Source organism: Ipomoea nil, unplaced genomic scaffold, assembly GCF_001879475.1.
Source record: "Ipomoea nil cultivar Tokyo-kokei standard unplaced genomic scaffold, Asagao_1.1 scaffold1237, whole genome shotgun sequence".
Taxonomy (NCBI): Eukaryota; Viridiplantae; Streptophyta; class Magnoliopsida; order Solanales; family Convolvulaceae; genus Ipomoea; species Ipomoea nil.
Window position 1 is genome coordinate 1,961,898 of NW_017617665.1, and position 24,875 is coordinate 1,986,772.

The 24,875-nt window shown below is 37.8% G+C and overlaps 1 protein-coding gene and 1 long non-coding RNA gene across 5 annotated transcripts in view; one reads left to right on the forward strand and one right to left on the reverse strand.

The window, feature by feature from the left end:
* LOC109183996 (putative late blight resistance protein homolog R1B-17) overlaps positions 1–24,875 on the forward strand; it is a 42,747-nt gene that overhangs the window by 1,682 nt on the left and 16,190 nt on the right. The window contains exons 2-6 of one of the 4 annotated variants that reach the window (XR_002054673.1): positions 989–4,204; positions 4,314–4,364; positions 4,492–4,553; positions 4,681–4,750; positions 5,069–5,330. Coding sequence is in view for 3 of the 4 variants with exons in the window: in XM_019334026.1 (XP_019189571.1) it covers positions 1,082–4,204; positions 4,314–4,436 (3,246 nt within the window). In the remaining variant the exon portion in view is untranslated. Of the gene's footprint in view, positions 1–988; positions 4,205–4,313; positions 4,472–4,491; positions 4,554–4,680; positions 4,797–5,068; positions 5,331–24,875 lie in introns of those variants that run through there. The other 3 variants (XM_019334028.1, XM_019334026.1, XM_019334027.1) reach the window with 3 other exon arrangements.
* On the reverse strand, positions 4,079–23,837 carry LOC109184007. The gene is made up of 3 exons (XR_002054681.1): positions 23,799–23,837; positions 19,684–19,691; positions 4,079–4,133 (listed from the first exon to the last, which is right to left on the reverse strand). It is a non-coding gene; the product is annotated as an uncharacterized LOC109184007 (long non-coding RNA).

Consider the following 24,875-nt stretch of genomic DNA (forward strand, 5'->3'; position numbering starts at 1 on the left):
AGGGCCCAAGCTTCAGCTGCTAGTGGTGAGCATATGCCAATCCCCAAAGTGAAGCCACCTTTCCATGCTCCATTCCAGTTCCTTATGACGCCTCCTCCTCCTGCCCTGCCTGTGTTCAGGTCGACCGATCCGTCTATGTTGATCTTAACTCGGTCTTCCAATGGTTTGATCCACTTTTTGAGTCCCCAGGATTGATTACTTTGGTGAGACTTAGCGCCTCTGGTCTTGGCAAATGCTGTAGTTATGTTTTCGAGTTGGCCTTTAATCCAAGAAATCTTGGAGTTTAGGGAGAATTCAACGCCGTTGAAGATAGCTTCGTTGCGTCATTTCCACAGCCACCAACATGTTAAAGCGAATAGAGTGCTACTACTTGAAGGGCTTCTATTAAGCGTACCTTTGACTCCTAAATCCAACCAGTCTGAGAATGGCTTGAGAGCTGTTGCGCAATGGTGATCGGGGGAGATCAATTCCCAGACTTCTTGTGCCAGTGGACTCCATATGTCTCAGCTCTAATAATTTGACAAATCAAAATAAATCTTTATAATTAAAAAAACATTGTATAAAATAATAATTTATGAATTGAGTCTATGATTTAAACATAATTGATGGACTAATACCGTCATTTTCATTTTTTATAAAATACTCATTTCCTTAAGCAAATTAAAAACCAGCATGTGCGGATTCGTTGGCCATGTGATGGGTTGGTGTTCTCGACTCTCGAGAGATGAAACTCCAAAACCATCACCTTCTTCGTTGAAATTTCTCATAACTCACTCTGATCTTCTACCTACCTCAAACTTGCAATTCAAACAGAAAAAAAGTGAGTGTGTGAGAAAGAGAGATGGGTTATGTTGCTTTAACTTCTCTAAAGACAACAATTGAGCTTCAGTTTCTGCAACCCATCCCAAGAGTACTTCCTCTTCATCTTCATGATGATCAAGTAGCACCCATCATCAAATCTTTCTATGAAAACCTTTCTATTTTGCAGGCCTTTCTGGAAGTGAAATCCAGAGCCGGTGGTGCTGCAATCAAATATTTTGGAAGCCTAATAAGAGACTGTGCACTCAAAGTTGAAGATGACATGGAAATACAGCTAAGCAACTTTGTGGTGGCCAAAGCCAAAGACGACCCAGTGCATCAAGAAGCAGCTTCCCAGCAACTCTGTCAAATCTTCCAACAAGCACAAGAAAAGACTGCAGATGTGGTGGAGATTATCAACTGCGGAAAAGAGTATAATAAGAGACAGAATGATGATTTAACTTATCTCAAGAGAATAATAGATCATCATCATATGAAGTCTATACAATCCAACGCGAGGAGGGTGGCTTATGATCGAATTCAAACCCTATTCAAATCTCTCATTCAAAGTCTTTCTTCTTTGCGAGGATTTCTTTATACATCCAAACTTCGTGCTGCAATCAGCAAAGATTTGGAAACCAAAATAAGAGATTTAGCTGTAGATGGCATCAAGATACAACTCAGCAGTTTTGTTCTGGCCAAAGACACAGTACATGAAGAAGAAGCTTTCCAGGAATTGTGTCAAACCTTGCAACAAGCAGAAGAAAAGAGGGTACTAGAGCTGGTGGAGATCATCAACAAAGAAAAGGAGAGACAGAAGACTTGTGAATGTTGTGATGATTTAACTAATTTCTTGAGAAGATTAATGGATACTCGTTATCGTAGGTCGTCTTATATCACACCCAGCGCATGGGTGCCTGACGACGTTCAAACACCACTACAATCTCTCCATGAAAATCTCTTTGCTTTGCAAGAATTTGTACTGAAATCCAAGTTTGGTGGATCCGGAGCTGAAATCCAAATCAGGCACTTTGTAATCAAAGCTAAAGAAGACATCGAAAAACAATTTAGAAACTTTTGTGTGGCCAAAGAAGAGCAAAGCCTGCCAAAAGAAGCTTCAGAACAACTCATTCAAACCTTGCATCATGTAACAGAAAATGCAGCACAGCTGTTGAGCACTATCCACAACACAAGAAGCAATGAAGCTGCTCATAATGATGAGGCCAATGATACTCAGTCTGTGTGCTATCCAAAGCTTGAGGAGGGCACAATAATGGTGGGTCGTCAAAATGACGTTAGTATCATAAAGAATCGACTCTTCAGTAGCTTTGAAGGTGTAAAAGTAATCCCAATTATTGGGATGCCAGGCATAGGGAAGACTACTCTAGCAAGAAAAATCTTGGAAGATCAATCAGTTGCATTCAATTTCCAGGTACGAGGATGGGTTACAGTGACTCAAAATTACAATCAGACCAAAGTGCTACGCGACCTTCTCCGGTCAATTTCACCAAATCATGAAATTATAAACGAAGTCCATCTTCGGGAGCAGGTTCGTGAATGCTTGAAGGAAAAGTCGTATCTAATTGTTTTTGATGACATATGGAGCACTTACCATTGGGATCGATTAAAAGACTTATTTTGCAATTCTGCAGTGAATAATGGAAGTTGCATATTGCTGACCACTAGATTCTATGGAGTGGCTGACTATGCTTGCACAATCAAAGGTACATATCATGTTATGAGTTTACTAGATCCAAATGAAAGTTGGGATCTATTCTGTACTATCTTTCCTCTTCAGAGGTATAGGGCACCAAGTTTTGGAAAATTCAGGAGTCACTTGTTCCATGTTGTGGAAATATGTGAAGGATTGCCATTGTCAATTGTGGTAGTTGCAAAGCGCTTATTTGAATGCAAAAACAACATACAACATGAATTGAAAAAGATTGAAAAGGAAATAGAATTGTTGGGAATTCTAGATTACAATGCACTCATTCCCATGTACAATCAGTTGCCAGAAGAATTGAAAGTTTGTTTTTTATATCTTGGAGTCTTTCCAAAGCGCAGTGAAATTCAAGTTAAAACACTTCTTAGGTTATGGATTGCTGAAGGATTTGTGAAGCCATGGATGAATAATGAGGAGTTTGAAAGGACTGCTTATTGGTACTTAAAGGACCTCATTCATAGAAGTCTTGTGTTAATAAGCAAACAGACTCTTGATGGTCAAATTAAGACTTGTAGGGTGCATAGTGTCATGCATAACATCTGTTTCAGAGAGGCACAAAAAGAGGGAATTTTATGTGCGGTAAATACTCGGCAACTCCCAAGGTGGTCATTAAATGCATTTGCAAAATCGTGTCGTTGGTTAAGTTTATGCCGACATAGATTTGACTATTATGTGTTGTTTAGTTCAAACAACCCTCGTTCCATTTTCTTCTTTCAGGAAAACACTGAAATATTTGTATCCTTGAAGCTGTTAAGAGTTTTGGCATTTGTCCAATCTTCGTTCCTCCAAAGAGTGCCAAAGCAGCAATTAGGGGATTTGATATTTTTAAGATATTTATCGGTAACACAATGGTTTGAAGGCCTGAGTGATGTTGTGTCAAGTAATGTGAATTTGCAGACACTTATTGTTTCCGGTAGTGAGAGTGAATCACAAGTTGGAGCACCTATTGTCCATTTGCCATCAACAATTTGGGAGTCACGACAGTTAAGGCATCTTGAACTTGGCACTTGCTATGCTGTCAATCCTCCAAGCATGGTAAAAGAGAATTTGCAAACATTATCTTGGGTAGGTCCAACTCATTGCAGAAAGGAAGTGTATTCTAGTTTTCCAAACATGAAAAAACTGAAAATATTCTGTAAAGAAGACTCAGAGCCGAGTCACACTGGTGGATCATCCAGCAAACGCATCATTTTGGATAAATTGGGATATTTATATGGGCTTGAGAGTTTAACAATTTCAGTTTGTATTGGCAGTTTTGTAACCCTTCCAGAAAGATGTATGTTTCCTTTACGACTAAAGAAGCTGAGGTTGAGTGGAAGTTGTGTTTCTGGGTGGGATTTAAAGGTAATTGGGAGGTTGAAATGTCTTAAGGTGCTGAAGCTGGAAAATGTGTTCCATGAAGAAGTGTGGAGAGTATGTGAAGGAGAATTTGATGAATTAAACTTCTTGTTCCTTGAAGATAAAATACTGAAGCGGTTGGAGGCTGTCGAATATTCTTTCCCCCTTCTTGAACGCATAAGTCTAAGATTTTGTAATTGTTTGGAAGAGATTCCAAGCAGTTTTGGAGAAATTTTCTGCTTGAAGTCAATAGATTTGGATAGGTGTAGCCGTCCTTCCATTATCGCTTCTGCAAAGGATATTCAAGAGAAGCTAAAGAAGAATTTTGGAAAAGAAAATTTTGAGGTTAGAAGGAAGCTCAGGCTTGTTCATTCCTTTGTATTAGATGCTCAACTTCTTTGCAAAATCTGTTACGATTTAATTTTTTTCTGTATTTTGCATTACTTGATCATAGATCAAAATCCAAGGGCAGGGGCAAGGGCCTGAATATGTAGAAGATGTTGAGGTTAGAACGAATCGAAGTTATGGCTGCCTCGTCTCATTCATTCTTAATTTTCTTGTTTTTCTTTTTGATTAGTATTCCTCATTTTTTTTTTTTTTTTTTTCTGTATTTTGCATGCTTCAAAATGAAGGAGGAGAGTGAATGTGATGAATCAACATCATATCATTGTTGATGGATAGATGTATCACTCTGGTGTGTATGTGTTTCAGTACAGTTGGTGAATTCTTCTGATCTGATGATCCCATTTGTTTACAAAATTAAATTTGTTACTATTAATTTCTTTATCTAATCCCATTTCATTTTCTCCATTTTTGCATAGCTCAAAATCAATGGTGCTGTATATGATGAACGGCCTAAAGCCATGGAAAGAAGGAGTCCATATAGAAGAGGTTTGGCCGGGTTTATAGTGAATTAAGTATTACTCTCTTGTCCCATTTTATCTGTATGTTTATTATTTATTGGTCAAATTAACCATTTTTTTCATAGCCCGCTTATTTTTTTTATTAATTTTAAATTTAATTTTTTGTGTTTAATAATATTTGTAATGTACTTTCTAAATATATAAATTTTATATACTAATACTAAACTTAATATTTTGAAAAATTGAACAAAAAATGGGACAGAGGGAGTATTAGAAAACTGCATGCATGGCATGTTTGAGGAGCTAGGCTACATAACCCTAATTTGCATACATTTATTGTTTCCAGTGATGAACCAACAACTTGGAGCTCCTACACTTCATTTGCCCTCCAAAATTTGGGAGTAACCACACTTGAGGCATCCCAATTCCCAGAGTGGTTAAAATGAATTTGCAAATATTTTCTTGTGTGAGTCCAACTCATTGTGAAAGGGAAGTGTATTTCAATTTTTCAAACATAAGAATATTATTATTTTTTTAATTAAGAATATTTGGTGCCTAGTCATCACATTGATAGTTCTTCTAGTAATCCTATCATTTTGTATAATTTGGACTATTTAATTTGGAATGGCTTGAAAGGCTTAGCTTGTTCAAACACCAACAAAATTATATTTATATGTGAATGGAATCTTTAAACTGTCTAAGTTTTTTTTTTTTTTTTTTGGTAGAAATAAACTGTCAACTTTAGGCTGTCCTTACCCCTGCCAATATCATATTGGCAAGATGAGTTGGACAATGCCATGTATGCTTTTTGTTTTTTTTTCTTTTTTTTTTTTTAAATAGTGAGTTGGATTGCAAGTTTGCTCTGCATGCAAACATGCAATCCATACAAAAAGCTGCCGCTGTACTTTTTTTTTTTAGTTTTTTTTAATAGTTTTTTATTTAGTTTATTTAATTTTGTTTCCTTTCTTTTATTTTTTTTATTTTTTGTTTTGTATTTTGCCATATTAATGTTTTTATATTTAATGTGTAATATTTTTTTAATAAAAAAATATATTAAAAGAGAACATAACATTTCATTGATTTAGAAATACAATGCATACAAATTAATTCCACCATACTTACTCATCTAAAAACTTCTTCATTTGCTTATCGTACAATTGTTTTTGCGCTTCGTTCATACTTGATGTATCTAGTTGCATAAGCTGAATGAGAAGTCTATTTTTCTCAGTTTGTTGTTGTTGTTGCAGCCTTTCTTCTTGTCGCTTCATATATTGTTTCATGAGGTTTATTTTTTCCATTTCCACATTGACTTGCGTTTCAACTTGCTCGCCCAAACTTTTTGATGACGTTGACTGTGTTGTTGATTGCATTCTTTTTCCTTTCGCCTTAGAAGCGTCCCACCTGTCTCACTTGGTTGTGAATTTGATGATGAATATGTGTATTTACCTGACTCCGTATTTTTTGTTCACTTTGGACGTTCATCTCTGGTTAAGTCAACATCAATGCCACTTCCCGCTTGGTTACACCATTTCTCTTCCTTCCTTAGCACTTCCCAAGCATGCAAAAACATAAAATTTTCCTTCTGAATCTCGTGATATAATTGCATGGCCCTATTTTTTTTTTATCAGCCTCATTTAAGCCACTTTCCCTCCGATGCAAAATCTGTTCATAATAGCCGGCGAATTTTAAAACCGAATGACTTAGCCTCCCCCAACGATTCTGCAATCCCATTTTATTCCTTTTGGCTTGCTCAAGTTGACTCCGGTATAGATTATAAAATTCTACAACGCGATTCCAAAAGTTATTACCACTTTGATCATTTCCAACTTCAGCATCTTTACTAATGTTGAGCCATGCGCTGCATAACAGCATGTCATCCTTATTTGTCCATCGACTTTTCAATATGCCTGGTGGTCGTGTTTCTTGAGGTGTTGGCATTTCTTGAGTGGAGTACTCAGGAAATTCTCGCAAAGGTATATTTGTCGTATGAGTAGGATGAGAAACCCCAGTGGGAGTAGACATTGGAGTATATATAAATAAACCTAATATAGGGTATATGTTTATAATATATTTTCCGTGCATCGCACGGGACAAATACTAGTTGGAGTAAAAGTAGAATATGATGGATGATAGGTTGGGGGAACACCTTGAAACAAGTATGGTAATTGCTGATAATTCACATTGCTCATTCCAGGAAGAAAGTGGAATTGAGTGATTGGAGGTTGTGGGTTTTGATTGGCTTCATTAGGGTCATTCTGTGAAAGTAGTGAGAAGTTAAATAATGGATCGCGTGGAGGATCCATTTGAAGGTTTCAAAATATTTCGTAAAGGAAGAATGCAAAGGAAGGAAGAAGGCAAATGATGGATGAGGTAATATGCAAGAATGGTGGATTACTTATACGTGGGATGATACAAAACTTTTCTTCAACTTATTATTACATATTCCATACACAAATTTCCTCCACCTAATTATTAGATTCCATACACCCAATTTCTCCACCTAATTATTAGATTCCATACACAAAATTTCTCCACCTAATTATTAGATTCCATTTTTAAATTTCCTTCTACGTATGATTATATTCCATACTCAAACTTCTTACAAACTCAGATGATATTTGTACACAAATTAAGTACAGAAATGATGATATTCTCTACCCAAATTTCCTTCAAAAAATGATGATCCATTATTTATATGTAGGATGATACACAAATTTTCTTAAACTAATTATTATATTCCATACACAAATTTCGTCCACCTAATTATTAGATTCCAAACACAAATTTCCTTCTACGTATGATTATATATTCCACACCCAAACTTCTTACAAACTCAGATGATATTCCATACACAAATTTTTTTCAACTAATAATTATTATATTCCAACTCAAATGATATTCTCTACCACTACAAGAAATGATGATCCATTATTTAAACGTAGGATGATACACAAATTTCTTACACACTCATTACTCTTTCTTTCATATACTATGGATGATGAGTGGAACTCAATGGGTGATTCTAATTCATTTTATTCTGAATTTTCAACTGAAAATTATGAAAATCCTCCCTTCTCTAACTCATCTTCTTCATCCCAAGACCCAGATAATCCTTTTTCTGAGCAAAATATCATTGAGTGGTTCATGGATGATACTCTATCGAACCTAATAAACCTACGACGAGAAGCTATAGAAAATGAGGCTGCATCCTCTGGGCGTAGAAGAAGGCCAAGACGGGTCATTGAGAGAAACCGTGAAGAAGCATATCAACGTTTGTATGTTGACTATTTCTCTAATAGTCCAACGTACACCGACGATATATTTCGGCAAAGGTTTCGAATGCGAAGAAATATATTTCTTCGCATAGTTGAAGGTGTTAAAAATTATGACCAATATTTCCAAAGTTCTATAGATTCTACCGGTAGACAGAGCTTTTCCACGCTACAGAAATGTACTGCAGCAATGCGTATGTTAGCGTATGGGAGTTCTGCAGATTCCATTGATGAGAATATACGAATGGGTGAGACCACTATAATGAAGTGTATGCAGAGATTTGTTTAAAGTATAAATGATGTGTTTGGGAAAGAGTACTTGAGAAGGCCAAATGTTGTAGACGTACAAAGGCTAATGCAAATTGGAGAACAAAGGGGCTTCCCAGGTATGCTAGGGAGTATTGATTGCATGCACTGGGAATGGAGAAATTGTCCAACTGCCTGGCATGGACAATATGTTAGAGGAGATCACGGCTATCCAACCATTATACTTGAAGCTGTTGCTTCTGCAGATTTGTGGATATGGCATTCTTTCTTTGGTCTTGCAGGTACATTAAATGATATCAATGTGTTGGACCGATCTCTCATCTTCCACGAGGTCTTGGAAGGTAAAGCACCTCAGGTAAATTTCGTTGTTAATGGTAACCATTACAATTTGGGTTATTACTTAGCAGATGGAATATATCCAAGTTGGGCAACCTTTGTGAAGTCAATCCCCTTACCTCAAAGTGAAAAACATAAATTATTTGCAAAGAAACAAGAAGCTGCAAGAAAAGATATAGAAAGAGCATTTGGAGTGCTCAAAGCAAGATTTGCTATCATTTCTAACCCGGCACGCATGGGCTCCAAAGAAACACTTGGACAAATTATGAGAGCATGTATAATCATTCACAATATGATTGTCGAGGATGAACGAGATTCATATGCTATTGATTATAATTATACGAATGAAAGTGTGAATTGTAATGTATCTGCACCTGAAAATAGTCCTAGCCACTTCCTTCGAAATGATGATTATATTCGAAATCATGCAATGATTCGCAATAGGCCAACAAACCATCGACTACGAGAAGACTTGATTGAGGAGATATGGAATCGGTTTGGTGGAGAAGAGAATTAATGAATAAATGTATTTGCTTTCAATGTAATCCGTTAGTTGTAATGTCTTAATTTTTAATGCTTTGAGTGCTTTCGTAGTTGTAATTTGTTTCATTTCAGTGTTGTCGTAGTTGTAATTTGTACTTGGGTTAATTTTTATGAATTCAATTACTTTGAATTTATACGGTTCATTTGAGTTTTAGTTTTACAATTCAAATCGTGATATAATATGCATCCGGTTATATACCATACATAATACAAATAATTTCTTACATTATTTTTTAAAATAAATTCATTAAAATTACGTGTCTAAAATTTATGTTGATAAAGATACATTTTTTTTGTAAGATTGATATACATACATTCATTACTATACATAAATTAATTCATTAATACATACATTTAGTTTTTCCATTAATACATACGTAATTAGTTATTTTCACATTTGTTATATTTAATATTTAAATATAAGTTATATATTGATATAAATAAATAATGTTGAAGACAAAATAATATTTATTAAGAAAAAAATATTAATTTTTTAAAGTGATGTGAAATTGGGGTCCACTTTTGAAGGTTGATTGGATTTGCAGGGATGTAGTGTGAATAGTAGATAATTTGCAAATGGGATGATGTGGAAGTGGGACCCATTTTTTAGAGTGGGAGATGTTTGCAGGGGTAAGGACAGCCTTAATGTAGCTTAACTCACGTACGCCTCATCATATCCTTTCTTTAAATAAAATTCTTCCATTAAAAAATTATAGATTATAGATTATAGATTACTTTATTATAATGGATTAAATAAAATAAAAAACTTATAACTACTTTTATCTTACATATTAATTTGAGAATTAATAGAAAATCCTTATAATATAATAATAAAATTCTCAAAAGTTACTCACTTTTTTTTTTAATGCCACTGACTCTATTACATTATAGTATCTGTCCAAACACACTTTCTCAACCTATTAAAACACAAAGGGAAAACAATGCCTCTACTAAGGTTCGATCTCATGCCTTCCCATATGAGAAAGGTCACTACATGTCATCTGGGTACAAGGTGCTTGACATATACTGCATTGATTATTTCACTTTTGATCCCACGACTATTAGATTATTTCTACATTTGGTCATCTATTTTTTTTTTCATATTTGGTCCTATAACTATTCGATCATTTTCACATTTGGTCCCCCAACTATTATTTTTTTCACATTTGGTCCCATGACTTTTAAACTCTTGAATTGCCACATTTGATCCTCCGGCCTAATTTCCGATCACTGGTAACCGCAGTTTTTTCTCTATGTCATTGGACATGAGTGCATAATGGTCAAGTGACTTATTTTGAAGGACACAATTGTCATTTTTACGACATTTTTCAACTAAAAAATTTGGTCACCAGTGATCAAAAATTAGATCAGATGACTAAATGTGGCAATATTTTAAAAATTGTGGGATCAAATATGGAAAAATTAATAGTCGGAGATCAAATGTGGTTATAGTCCAATAGTCGTGGCACAAAAAAAAATGAAAAAATTAATAGTCCGGGACCAAATATAGAAATGACCCAATAGTCCTGAGACAAAAAAAAAAAAAAAAAAAAAAAAAAAAAAAAAAAAAAAACTCCATAGTTAAACAAGAGAGCTTAGACAATCAGATAATAATATTATTAGTAATATTTGTTGATTTAAATGATTTGGTTAATTGCCTATAGAGTCATTTAAAACCAAAAAAAAATGTAGTTTTTGCTGGCTTTGTTTAAATTTCAGTCATTCATTTACTAGCCAGCAAAAGGCTCTCTCTTTTACTCTCATCTTTTGCAATTGCATTTTCTCATACAAACAAACACACAAAAAGAGAGAGTGATAGGCTTATATTGCCTTAACTTTCTCTGATAGCCATCTTCGATTGTCTAATAGTTTTGGATGCTCCCTCCTCAGTCCTCAGCTCTTCTAGATGTGTTTCCTTAACCTATCGTGATGGTTTGCAGGGCACTTATCTTGTATGTCGCAGCTGGCGCATTTCAAGAGGCATTGGCAGCACTGCGTGAGGCACAGCAACCAGACACAGCAGCAATGTTTATTCTTGTCGAGTTTGGATTTGGATGACGAAGCTATAGCAGCTGTGAAGGATAAGTTGGTTAACTTGCCCGGACTGAGTCCTGAAAATGTAGACGTGATTCCAGTTGTTGAATATTATGGGCAATACCAAAGAAAACTAATCCATCTTTGCATGGATTCACTACCATCCTCTGATTAAGTAGACTTGACTCCATACCTCTTACTTTCATTTAGGTTGGTAAAGGTGGTATATATCTTCTCTTGGTGCTTTCTTCATATATTTATGATTAATTCTTTGTGGATCCAGAAGGTCTGTAAATGTACTTTTGTATTTATTATATTGGATGGTACATCCATTCATTCATTAAATGGACACATTTTGGGAAAATGATATCAGAAACAATGCTTGGTGTAGGGGATGCAGAAGCCTTTTGTAAATATTTTGCTAAAATGCAACAGAGCGATCCAAACTTCTTTTATGTGATGGATGTTGGTGAAGATTCTTGATTACGAAATTTGTTTTGGGCTGATGGGAGGAGTAAAGTTGCATATGAATCTTTTGCTGATTTGATTACCTTTGATACAACTTATCTCACAAATAAGTATGACATGCCTTTTGCTCCTTTTGTGGGAGTAAACCACCATGGACAATCTGTATTGTTTGGTTGCGGGTTGTTGAGCACAGAAGACACTAACTCATTTGTGTGGTTATTTCAATCTTGTTTAAATTGCATGTTAGGACGCCACCCAAAAGCCATTATTACAGATTAGTGTAAGGCCATGCAAAATGCTATTGCGGTTGTATTTCCAAATATAAAGCATAGGTAGTGTTTATGACATATCATGAAAAAACTTCCTGAAAAATTGAGGGGATATTCTAAATATGAAGAAATAAAGGAAGCCTTGCAAAGTGTTGTTTATGATTCTTTAAATGAAAATGGATGGTCACTATTGATTGACACCTATGATCTCAATGAGAATGATTGGTTAAAGGGATTATACAAAGAAAGACAACGTTGGTTCCTACATATGTTAAACATACATTTTGGGCAGGCATGTCTACTACTCAACGAAGTGAAAGCATGAATGCTTTTTTTTGATGGATATGTCAACTCTAAAACAACTTTGAAGGTATTTGTTGAACAATATGAAAAGGCATTGGAAAGTAAAGTAGAGAAGGAGAAAGAAGCAGATTTTCATTCTTTAAACTCTATGTATGAATATCTTAGTAATTATGAGATGGAAAAACAATTTCAAAGACTTTATACAAATAAAAAATTTAGAGAGTTCTAAGAGGAGTTAAAAGGAAAATTTTATTGTTATCATTCTCTAATAAGAGATGAAAATCCAAGTTTTGTGTATGAAGTTGTAGAAGATGTAAAAGTTGGAGACAAAAGAAGAGATGTTAAGTTCATGGTTGCTTTTAATGAAGTTGAGTGTGAAGTAAAATGCAATTGCCACTTGTTTGAATTTAGGGGAATTTTATGTAGACATGCTCTTTTGGTGCTCATTTTAAGAAAGGTGAGTGAAATCCCTTCTAGATACATTTTGTCTCGATGGAGAAAAGATTTGAAACGTGGATATACTTGTATTAGAAGTAGTTATAATTTGTCTTGTAAAGAAACTCAAAGATGTGAACAAATGTGTGATGCATTTCGTGAGGTTGCTATTCTTGCCGCAAGTGAAGATGAAAAATATAAGCGTGTGATGGATGGCATAAAAGAGCTAAAATCATCGATCATGAATGATGAAGTAATTAATAGCACCACACAAGCATCATTTTTACCACAAGATAATGAAGTTGACAAGCAAAATATGTCAAGTGGTGCAAATAAGGTTTTAAGTCCATTAGTTACTTGAAGAAAAGGTCGTCCTCCAACTAAAAGAAGAGTTTCAAGGTTGGAACAAGTGGTGGAAAGTCTTAAAAAGAAAAAGAAAAGGAAACAAGTTGAAGAGATGGATCCGATAAAAAGAAATCATGGCAAAGACAAGTATGATATGTTTATTAATTAGATTTCATTTGTTTATAGGGAAAATCAACGATTTGGTCCCTCAATTGTTAGCGAAATATCAATGTAGTCCCTTAATCGCGTAATCATCGATTTAGTCCCTGGAAATAACTGTTTTTAGTTGATTTAGCCCCTCCGACCGTAGTCCGTCCAAAACCCGGCGATAGCTCCGATTTGTCATGGGTAATTTTTTCATTTCACTTCTTTAGTCTTTTTCTTACCTGGGCCGGTGAAGTTAAGTGTCGCAGCTGAAGTTAATGCATCATTGGAGAAAAATCCACCAAAATCCTTCAGGTCGATCCTCCGCGGCGCGTGGCGGCAGGTGCGCGCGCTGAGATTCTCGCGATCTAGTCCTCTCATGGGCATGTTCAATGACGGCGGTTCGGAGTTTCCGAGGTTCATCGTCGTCGGCTGGGTGAAATTCGTTGGCAGCCTGGTGGACATCGAGGACTGTCTCGCAGTTGAAATCTACAATCCGTGCTCAGATTCTTGGGAGCTCTGTCCGCCATTGCCGCCGGAGTTCAACACGTGGAATTCATCCCAATCCCTATGCTCAGCTCTCTTCAACCAAAAATTCTTCGTCTTAGGGATCCATTCTTGTTTCATCTCATCCTTTAACCTCAAAACCCGCCAATGGAGCGGCGTCCAAACTCTCCGGCCGTCGGGGGCGCAGTTCGGCTTCCTGATTTCATCCAACGACCGCCTGATCCTGGCAGCTCTCTTCAACCAAAAACTCTTCATCTTAGGGATCGATATGTTTATCAGGACCGGCTACTGCAATTCAATATGGGTCTGGAGCAATATCTGGCTTCTTCAGTAATGATAATGTTCAAGTTGGTGATCTCATCGTAAAACATCAGGTGAATTTGGGTCTTTGCTTTGGTTTCTACAATGTTATGGGTTGACATTTGAAATATAATGGTATTTGTGTATGGCAGGACTTTATTGAGGCAACTAGAGGGCCAAGTTTGACATTTTTGGTTGCCAAGTTTGATGGTATATTGGGTCTTGGCTTCCAGGAGATTTCAGTTGGAAATGCTGTTCCAGTTTGGTATGAAAGTTTTCCTTCAAAATTTAACTACATTCACCTTATCCTTAGAAAATACATTCTGGGATTTATATATTGTTAGAATTTTAGTATCCTTTTTCATTTAATTACTTTTTCTGACGCTTCCCATGTACCAGGTACAACATGGTTGATCAAGGTTTAGTTAATGAGCCTATCTTCTCATTTTGGCTCAACTGGAATGCAGAAGAGGAAGACGGGTCCAATGGAGCGGCGTCCAAACTCTCTGGCCGCCGGGTGCGCAGTCCGACTTCAATTCCTGATTTCATCCAACGACTGCCTGATCCTGGCAGGGCTCTGCAACTCCCCCGGCGCCGGCGCAGGCGCCGCGCCGTCCTTTAACCTCCGGAAGATCGACGAGGAGACCATGGAGTTCAGCGAGATGGCGCCGCGGAGGATCGACCAGAAGGATTTGGTGGATTTTGCGTTAACTTCAGCTGCGACACTTAACCAAAACATCGGCCCTGGTGAGAAGAAGACTAAAGAAGTGAAATGACAGAATTACCCATGGAAAATCGGAGCTATCGCCGGGTTTTGGACGGAGTACGGTCGGAGGGGCTAAATCAACTAAAAACAGTTATTTCCAGGGACTAAATCGATGATTACGCGATTAAGGGACTACATTGATATTTCGCTAACAATTGAGGGACCAAATCGTTGATTTTCCCTTTGTTTATATTTGATCAAATAGTTTATATTCACTCCTTCATTTATTTAATGTTGTAGAGTTCTATAAGTTATGATGATATTGATTGTGTACCTATTCCATCATCTCCTCATAAAGTCGATGAAATGGGGACACAAGAAAGTTTTGTAACAACAAGCCCGATGATGCGTTTGCAAGGATTTTACATGGTTCCCCAACAAAATGTAAGACATGCTTGCATTACTATGACTATTTGATCAACCTCAAAATATGCTAGGTTTTTAGTAGTTTTTTCTAAGGAGTTGTGCACTAGTTTTGAGTTAGAAGTCGTGTTTTTTAGAGTAAAATATCCTTAAAGTACAACTTAGCATAGAAATACCTTCCCGATTACATTTTATTTATTTTCAGGTATTTTCAGACAGAAAACGTGGCAAAAAGGTCAAAAAGGTCAAGGTCGAGAAAAGTACCCGAACAAGGACCAAGCGCACCAGGACTACGCACGAGAAGAAGGACGGAATGGGAATTATTTCCCATTCACGCCCCTCCTCACGGCGTGAGGGCCCTGTGAACGGGAAATAGAAGCGGCCGAGAAGGTTTCAATGCGGAAGGCTTATAGCCTATTCACGCCGGCCTCACGATGCGTGAATAGGGTGGCGAATACTTAAGGCAAAAATCAGCATTTGGAGAGGGGGGATTTTCAACAATTCTAGAGAGAAGTTTCTTAGAGGTAGCTTTAGGTTTAGGCTAGTTTACATTTTCTCTTTCTAGGGTTTTAGCCTCAAATCTAGATACTTTGGAAGGAAGATTGAAGGTCTAGAGTTTCTATAACTTGGATCTCTCATTTCTCACTACCATTTTGAAGGAATCTAGCTTGGATTTGGTGAAATATAAACTTTATTCTTATTTACTTATCTTTTGCATTTCATCCATTTCCTTATTTCTTGATCTTGGTCTTTATTATGCTTGGCTAAAATTCTAGGGGCAAGGATTGTTGTTTAGATTGCATTTGATTGATTCGTATTGTGATTTTGTGATTTTGGATGTTGTTGGCATGTGTGACTTGTTGGAAGAGTAATTTTGTTAAGACTCTTGTATGTGAGTGCACCACATGCTTGTAGATCTAGGAATGATTGTGTTGTCAAGAGATTGAGACACAATCCTAACCCCTTCTCTTGCAGTTCCTGTCCTTCGATCCGAGAGGGCAAGGATTGGAAAGGAATGTAGGCAAGGTGTTCGATAAAATGCCTCGCAGAGAATGAGAATTCCTACGAGAGGCGTATAGACCGGATTGGCTACGCACTAGCGACGCCATTCATCTTGCCTAGTGTCAAAATACTCTCTAATCACTCAACCTTTGGTATGGCCACCCGTGCAATGCAATCAAAACATAATTCGAGCCCGTTTCCCTTTCCTTTGATTTCATTTTCCCTTTTTACTTTCAAATTGCCCTCCTATTCACTCCCCTCTTGTTAATATCCTTGGTCAACCAAGAACCTCAAACCCAAACGACCTTATTATAAAGCGGGCTTGACGCTTCCACCGCCGGAGAGGGGGTAGTTGTCGTCGCCTTTCATCACCACTATGATACCGCCGGAAATTCAAGGCTCGTCGTAGGAAGCTTGTCGAAAAGCTGCTGCGTGCTCACAGATCTGTATACGTCGGAGGGAAAGTGATGGCGTACACAACCAGCACCAAAACTCATTAATATCTCCTTTATGTTTGGCTGCTACATGCATGCATCTGCTTTCTTATTTATTGTTATTTTATTTCCTAAGTATTGTTATTTTCCTATGTGATGTTTACTATTCCAACCATCTTTGAGTTAATTCTCTCTTTTTCTGTAAGTCTGCTATATAAAGCATGGTTGTAAGCCTTTGGTTGATCATTGAAGAATACAGAACAAAAGTTATCTTGAGTGTTTTCAATTATTTTCGAATTTCCTTTGTTTCGTCCTATATCAGTTTGGTATCAGAGCCATTAATTTCTTGGGCTACGAACGAGATAGCGAATTTTCCTCTCTATTCGTTGGTCCTATAATGGCACATGTTAGCAACAACGGAGGAAACAATCATACCACGAGTGGTGACCGTGGACTTGATGCTCTTTGGGCAGCTTTTCAAACACAAGGAGATAATGTTAACCGCGAGTTTCAAGAAATTCGCAACATCCTCACCAACTTATGCTTAAGACTCGATAATGGAAATGGTGAAGCCCCCGTGGCCGCACCCCAAAGAAGGCACCAACCTCCGGGTAGAAGAGCACATGGAGTCTTACCGTTGGGAAACCCACCCTTTGGCGATACAAATAGCAGTGACTCTGAAGATGAACTCCAAAATCAAGGTGCCCAAGTTCACAGACAAAACCATTATTGGCCAAAGGCTGATTTACCATGTTTTAATGGAAATTTGGACGTAGAAGCCTTCCTTGATTGGTGTTACGAGGTTAAAAAATACTTTGACATGCTAGATATTCCTGAGGACCGCCAAGCTAAATATGTTGCCCATAAATTACGCGGAGGAGTTGCTGCTTGGTGGGAGGTCACTCAAAATAACAGGAGGAGGCAAGGGAAAATGGCAATCACCACATAGAGAAAAATGAGGAAGCTCATGTCAGGAATATTTTTACCCCCTGATTATCAACAACAATTATTTCAAAGGTACCAAAAATGCTCACAAGGATCCCGAAGCGTGAACGAATACACAGAGGAGTTTTATCGTTTGGGAGCTCGTTGTAATCTCTCTGAAACCCCAGAACAACAGACTTCCAGATATATCAACGGGTTGAGATTTAATATTCGTGAGAAAATGATATTAACACCTATCTGGTCTATGGATGAAGCATTTAACATGGAAATACGAGCAGAGGATATTTTCATGCAATCTAGCCAACGAAGGCAGTATTCCAACTCTGTTCCCCGAGGACCTTCAGTACCACCCATGCAAGGTAACACCTCCAACCGACCTATTCCTATCTCACCCCAGCCGACAACATCCAATGATGCAGTTTCATTAAGGAATCCTCCATAAAAACAAAATAATGAGCAACCCACACGGAGTGCAGTACCGAATCCTTATGCCAAGCCCATGACGGGTAAGTGTTTCAAATGTGGGGAGCCATGGCACCGTTCAAATGAATGTAGGGCGCGACGGTCGGTTAGCTTGGTTGCCAAGAATACTGATGACCTTACTGAAAGTGAAGAATGTAATGAGAACATTGAATTTGCTGAAGAGGGTGGTGAGCATGTAAGTTTTGTCATCAAGAGGATCTTATACACAACTGAAGAAAAATGGCCAGTCTAACACAGTAATAATTTTTCGGGCATATTGTAGTATCCTGGGGAAGGTGTACTGTGCAAACTCATCGTCGACAATGGGAGTTGTGATAACATTGTTTCTCGGTCTCTTGTGTGACACCTCAATCTCCGCACTGAGCCACACCCAAGGCCGTATAAGTTAGGTTGGATCAAAGAGGGCCCATCGGTCTCTGTTACAGAAATTTGCCATGTCCCTATCTCAATTGGGAAGAGCTACGAAGATATAATTGCGTGTGAAGTTATAGACATGGATGCCTGCCATATTCTTCTTGGTAGGCTTTGGCAATTTGATGTTGATGCAACTCATCGCGGACGACAGAATGCTTATGAATTTCTTTGGAATAATAAAAAGATAGTTATTCCACCTGCCACATGGGACGAAGCCAAAGATAAAAGAACGTGTGCCATCACATTATCAAACAGATGGAGGGAATTTTTGAATGAAGCCCGGAAAAGCAAAATTATTATGGTATTGGTTGCCAAAGAACATATTTTTGAAACTAATGTCATACCTTGTGAGCTCCACTCCTTGTTAAAAGAATTTTCTGATGTTGTGCTTGAGGACCTCCCTGACGGCTTACCACCTCTACGGGATATCCAACACCAAATAGATTTGGTCACAGGTTCATGTTTGCCCAACCTTCCACACTAGCGCATGAGCCCCGCTGAAAATGAAGCTTTGAATAAGATGATTGATGAGTTGTTAAATAAGGGGTTTATTCAAGAAAGCAAGAGTCCATGTGTTGTGCCTGCTCTTCTTACTCCAAAAAGAGATAGCAGCATGAGGATGTGCGTTGACAGTCGCGCCATCAACAAAATAACAGTCAAGTATAGATTCCCAATCCCGCGAATTGATGATATGTTAGACCAACTCCATGGGGCAGCAGTGTTTTCAAAAATTGATCTAAGGAGTAGCTATCACCAAGTTCGAATAAAGCCAGGAGATGAATAGAAGACAGCTTTCAAGACGCGTGATGGTCTCTTCGAGTGGCGCGTTATGCCGTTTGGGCTATCCAATGCCCCAAGCACTTTTATGCGGCTTATGAATCAAGTCTTGAAATCATTCATTGGGAATTTGTCGTTGTGTATTTCGATGACATTCTGATTTATAGTTGAAGTCGTGCTGAACATGAGAATCATTTGAGGATAGTTTTAAATGCCCTGTGAGAACACAAACTCTATGCCAATTTAAAAAACTGTTCATTTCTGACTACTAAATTGGTTTTTTTTTTTTTTTGGGGGGGAGGGGGGTTTCATTAAATATGAAGGAATCCAAGTGGATGAAGGTAAAGTGCAAGCTGTTAAAGACTGGCCAACTCCAAAGACTGTGAGTGAAATTTGGAGCTTTCTTGGATTAACAAGTTTTTATAGACGGTTTATTAGAAATTTTAGTTCCATTGTTGCACCCTTAACATATTGTTTACGAAAGAGTGGATTTCATTGGGGTGAAGCTGTTGAGAAAAGTTTTGCAGAACTAAAATTCTAAAAAATAAGCTCACTACAACACCTGTTCTCGCCATACTGGATTTTTCTAAACTTTTTGAAGTGAAATGTGATGCCAGTGGCAAAGGTATTGGAGCTGTATTATCTCAAAATCGAAGGCCAATTGCTTTCTATAGTGAACGTTTGAGTACGACACGGGAACAGTGGTCTACATATGAGCAAGAACTTTATGCAGTGGTTCGAGCCTTGCGTACATGGGCTCATTATTTGCTGCATCGTGACTTCCTAATTTATTCAGACCACGAGGCTTTGAAATATTTTCGCAGCCAGAAACACTTGAACAAAATGCATACCCGGTGGGCATCGTATCTTGAGCAATTTTCATTCCACATTCAGCACAAATTAGGTACAGCCAATCGTGTTGCTGATGCCCTCAGTAGAAAAAAGGAGCTTATTAATCACATTACAGGGTGAGATTATTGTGTTTGACATCCTAAAGAACCTATATGAAGAAGATGACGATTTTAGTGACATATGGAGACAAGCTCTGCTTCATGATTGCTCACAAGATTTTCATATTTCAGATGGCTATCTTTTCAAGGGTAACCGATTGTGCATACAACAAACATCATTAAGAGAACAACTCATTCGGGATTTGAATGCTAGCGGACTTGGTGGTCATGTTAGGAGAGACAAAACTATTGCTGCTGTAGAGGAGCGATTTTATTAACCTCAATTGAAAAGAGATGTTGGTCTATTTGTGAAGCGTTGTTCAGTTTGCCAAGCATCTAAGGGGCACTCACAAAACACGGGGTTGTACATGCCACTACTTGAGGATATTTGGGAAGACTATCTATGGATTTCGTACTAGGACTGCCACGAACGCAGCATGGGGTGGACTCTGTCTTTGTTGTCGTTGATCGATTCTAAAAAATGGCACATTTTATTCCATGCTGGAAGACTTCTGATGCTGTTCATATTGCCCGATTATTTTTTTCAGGAAGTAGTGCGCCTTCATGGTGTTCGACGCTCAATCACATCAGATCGTGATGCAAAGTTTCTGTCACATTTTTGGATTACTTTGTGGAAGAGGTTTGATGCAAGTTTGAAATATAGTAGCACCGCACACCCACAAACTGATGGCCAGACTGAGGTCACTAATCGCACTCTTGGGAATCTTGTTCGTTATATCTGCAGCGGCAACTTTAAACATTGGGACTTCGCTCTGGCTCAGGCTGAATTTGCTTACAATAGTTCCGTTCATGTATCAATTGGTCGCTCCCCATTTTCTGTTATTTATAGGAAGACTCCAAAACATGTTGTTGACCTCCCCAGTTTACCTCCTGCAGAGAAAGCACACAAGGTGGCAGACTCCGATCCATGGCAGACCACGTCCAATCTGTTCAAGAAGAACTTCGAACCCGACTGGCAACCTCTAATGCTAAATATAAAGCTGGTGCAAACAAGAAACGTTGTGAGCAACTCTTTCAAGTTGGGGAAAATGTCATGGTTTATCTCCGAAAAGAACGACTTCCTGTGGGTAACTATCATAAACTCTCTCTGAAGAAGCATGCCCTTTACAAAATCTTAAAGAAAATCAATGACAATGCATATGTGGTGGATATTCCAGATGCTTGGAAAATTTCAAAAACATTCAATGTGGCTGATTTATTCAAGTTTCACTCTGCTGATATCCCGCTATATCCAGAAGCCAGTAACTCGAGGATGGGTTCTTCCTCCGGTGGGGGAGAATGATGGTGTAGACAACCAGCATCAAAACTTATTCATATCTCCTTTATGTGTTGGCTGCTACATGCATGCATCTGCTTTCTTTTTTATTGTTATTTTATTTTCCAAGTATTGTTATTTTCCTATGTGATGTTTACTATTCCCACCATCTTTGAGTTAATTCTCTCTTTTTCTGTAAGTCTTCTATATAAAGCATGGTCGTAAGCCTTTGGTTGATCATTGAAGAATACAAAACAAAAGTTATCTTGGTTGTTTTCAATTATTTTCGAATTTCCTTTGTTTCGTCCTACATAGAAAGGAAGGCCGAAGAAGGTTCAACTGTCGAAAGCAGTAGAAGAGAGACAACAACAGCAGCATATCGGGACGCACTGGAGAGAAAGAGAAAGGAAGGTACGGAGAGGAAATGGGATGAAAATGGAGGAGGGAGATAAAGAGACGAGAAGAAACAGAGAGAGAAGAGAGGGAAAGAGACAAATGAGAGAGAAATGAACTTAGCTCAATGGTTTAGTAGACAATATTTGAGAGAAGAGGAAAAAGAAATGAGCTGAGATCAAGTAAACAAATTGGAGTAATTTAAACCACAGAAATTATTTTTCTTTTTTTAATAAAAGATAATGACACCTTATTTGGGAGTAAAAGTGGGAAGTACTTCTAGAATGACTCATAAATAAAATTGAAAAATGTCTGGAAGATATTGATTGATTCGACCCAAAATGGATTGAATAATCGCAAGCTGGGCACATGGCGATGGTGATGGTGCGCCGTTCACGGTAGCTAACGTGCCTGAGTTTTCGAGGTTTCGCTCTCCTTTACCATTATCACAACCATCTTCAACTTCTTCTCTTCTACCCTAAACCCTAAACCTTAGTTGCAATTTCAATTTCTCATACAAGCAATCACGAGAGAGAGAGAGAGAGAAATGGCATATGTTGCTTTAACTTCTCTGATGGCAACACTCGAGCTTCAGTTTCTGCAACCCATCCCAAGGGTGTCCCTTCTTCTTCATGATGATGATGAACCACCACCCATCTTATCTTTCTTCGGAACTCTTTCTTGTTTGCGAGAATTTCTAGACATATTCCAATTTGGCAGTGCACCCTGCAGAGATTTGGAAATCAAAATCAGAGACTTTGCACTTGAGGTTGAAGACAACATTGAAATACAACTAAGCAACAAGAAGAAGCTTCCCAACAACTGTGTCGAACCTTGGGAGAAGCAGCAGAAAATGCAGCAGAGTTATTGAAGATTGCAAATATAGAAAAAGATGGAGAAACAGAGAGAAAGACGACGTGTGATGCTTTAACTTCTCTCATTGGGGAGATACGGTATGACCTTGTGTTCACGCACGAGCTTCTTGTTCCAGCACCACTCATCGAATCTATCATAGAAAACCTTTCTTCTCTGCGAGAATTTGTAGAGATATCCAACTTTCGTGCTGCTGCTGCTGCTGCAATCAAAATCAGAGACTTTGCATTCAATGCAAAAGAGGGCATCTCTAAACAATATAACGAATTTCAGCGTTCCAGAAAAGAAGATAATAATTATGAAAAAGCTTCCCAGGAACTCCACAAGCTATTAAGAGTTCTGGCATTCGTTCCATCCCCATTCCTCCAAAGAGTGCCAATGCATTTAGGAGATTTAGTTTTTCTTAGATATTTATTTGTAACACAATGGTTTGAGGGTCTCAGTGATGTTGTGTCAACTAATGTGAATTCGCAGACACTTGTTATTTCTGGAAGTGACAGTGAATCACAACCTATTCTCCATTTGCCACCAACAATTTGGGAGTCACCACAGTTAAAGCATCTTGAACTTGGTGCTTTGTATACAGTTGATCCTCCTAGTGTGGTTAAATGGAATTTGCAAACATTATCTTGGGTAGGTCCAACTCATTGCAGAAATAAAGTGTATTCCTGTTTTCCAAACATAAAAAAAACTGAAAATATTGTGTAAAGAAGACATAGAGCCACATACTGGTGGATCTTCCAGCAAACACATCATTCTGGATAACTTGGACTATTTAGCACGACTTGAGAATCTAATGATTTCAGTTTCTGTTGGCTACATTGTAACATTTCCTAAACGGTGTATGTTTCCTTCACGACTGAAGAAACTGAGGTTGAAAGGGACTAATCTTTCTGGAAGGGATTTAACTGTAATTGGCACATTGAAATGTCTTGAGGTGCTCAAGCTGGAAAATGCTTTCCATGAACAAGTGTGGAGAGTAGCTAAAGGAGGATTTTTTCGATTAAAGTTCTTGCTCCTTGAAGCTAAAAAACTCAAGAGGTTGGAGGCTTATACAGATTCCTTCCCATGTCTTGAGAGTCTAGTTCTAAGATGTTGTCATTATTTGGAAGATATTCCTAGCAGTTTTGGACAAAATTTGTTGTTGAAGTCGATTGAGTTGGATAGGTGTAGCGACCCTTCCATTGTCGCTTCTGCCAAGGATATTCAAGAGAAGCTAAACAAAAATTTTGGAAAAGCAAATTTTAAGGTTAGAAGCTCTGCCTTGTTTATTCTTTTATATTAGATCGATGCAAAATATGTTACTATTTAATTATTTTTGTAACCTCATTTATTTTCTCTATTTTGCATTACTTTTTCATAGATCAAAATCCAGGACCCTGAATATGATGAATCAGGGAACATAGTAGAGTGTGATGAAGATGTTGGGGTTGGAAAATTTGAGAAAGCTAATTTTGAGGTTAGAAATTATGCCTCAGATCATTCATTGCTAATTTTTTCTGCTTTATTAGATGCTGAACTTGTTTACAAAAGCTGTTTCTACTTAATTTATCAAAATCCAGTAGCCTGAATATAATGGTGTTGGTAAATTCAAGTCGTACATCCACAAATTAAAGAATAAGAGATGGAGAAATCTGTTGAGGCACAAGCCCAAAAGTGGCTCGGCGGGCCAATCAGATTTGAGAAGAGAGCAACATGAGATGATGAGGTTTGAAGCTACAACCTGATTCATTCTTAAAAGACAACTTGGTCAGGCTCATAGTGAATTAACTGCAATGAGAGCTGGTATGTACAGAGATACTTATCTGCAAATTAATTGGGTTTAGTGTTTAGATGTTATTGAAGGATCATGCAGTGGTTTTGCTGTACAACCACTGTCATAATGTTGGAAATAGATAAAGGAAATAAGAACTTCTCTATTAACAATGGAAGGTAGGATTTTGGAATTCAAGTATGAATCCTTCAATAAAAGCTTCAAATATGTAAAGAAATCTAAATCTAAACCTATTCTACCTAGAATGATAATAGGAAAATGGAAGGAAACAATCTCAGCTGCCTAGGGTTGAGTTGGGGTCCAAAACCAAGTAGAAAGGGGAAAAAACGAGCTTAAATAACTGAACAGGGGGTGGTGAATGGGCGATGCACGCCCGTGTGCAGGCGCCCATGCATAAAATAGTGCAAAAATCGCAGATCTGGGGACTTTGGAGCTCTACTTCAACTTCCAGGCCAATTTTGACCCCTTTAACTTTATAAT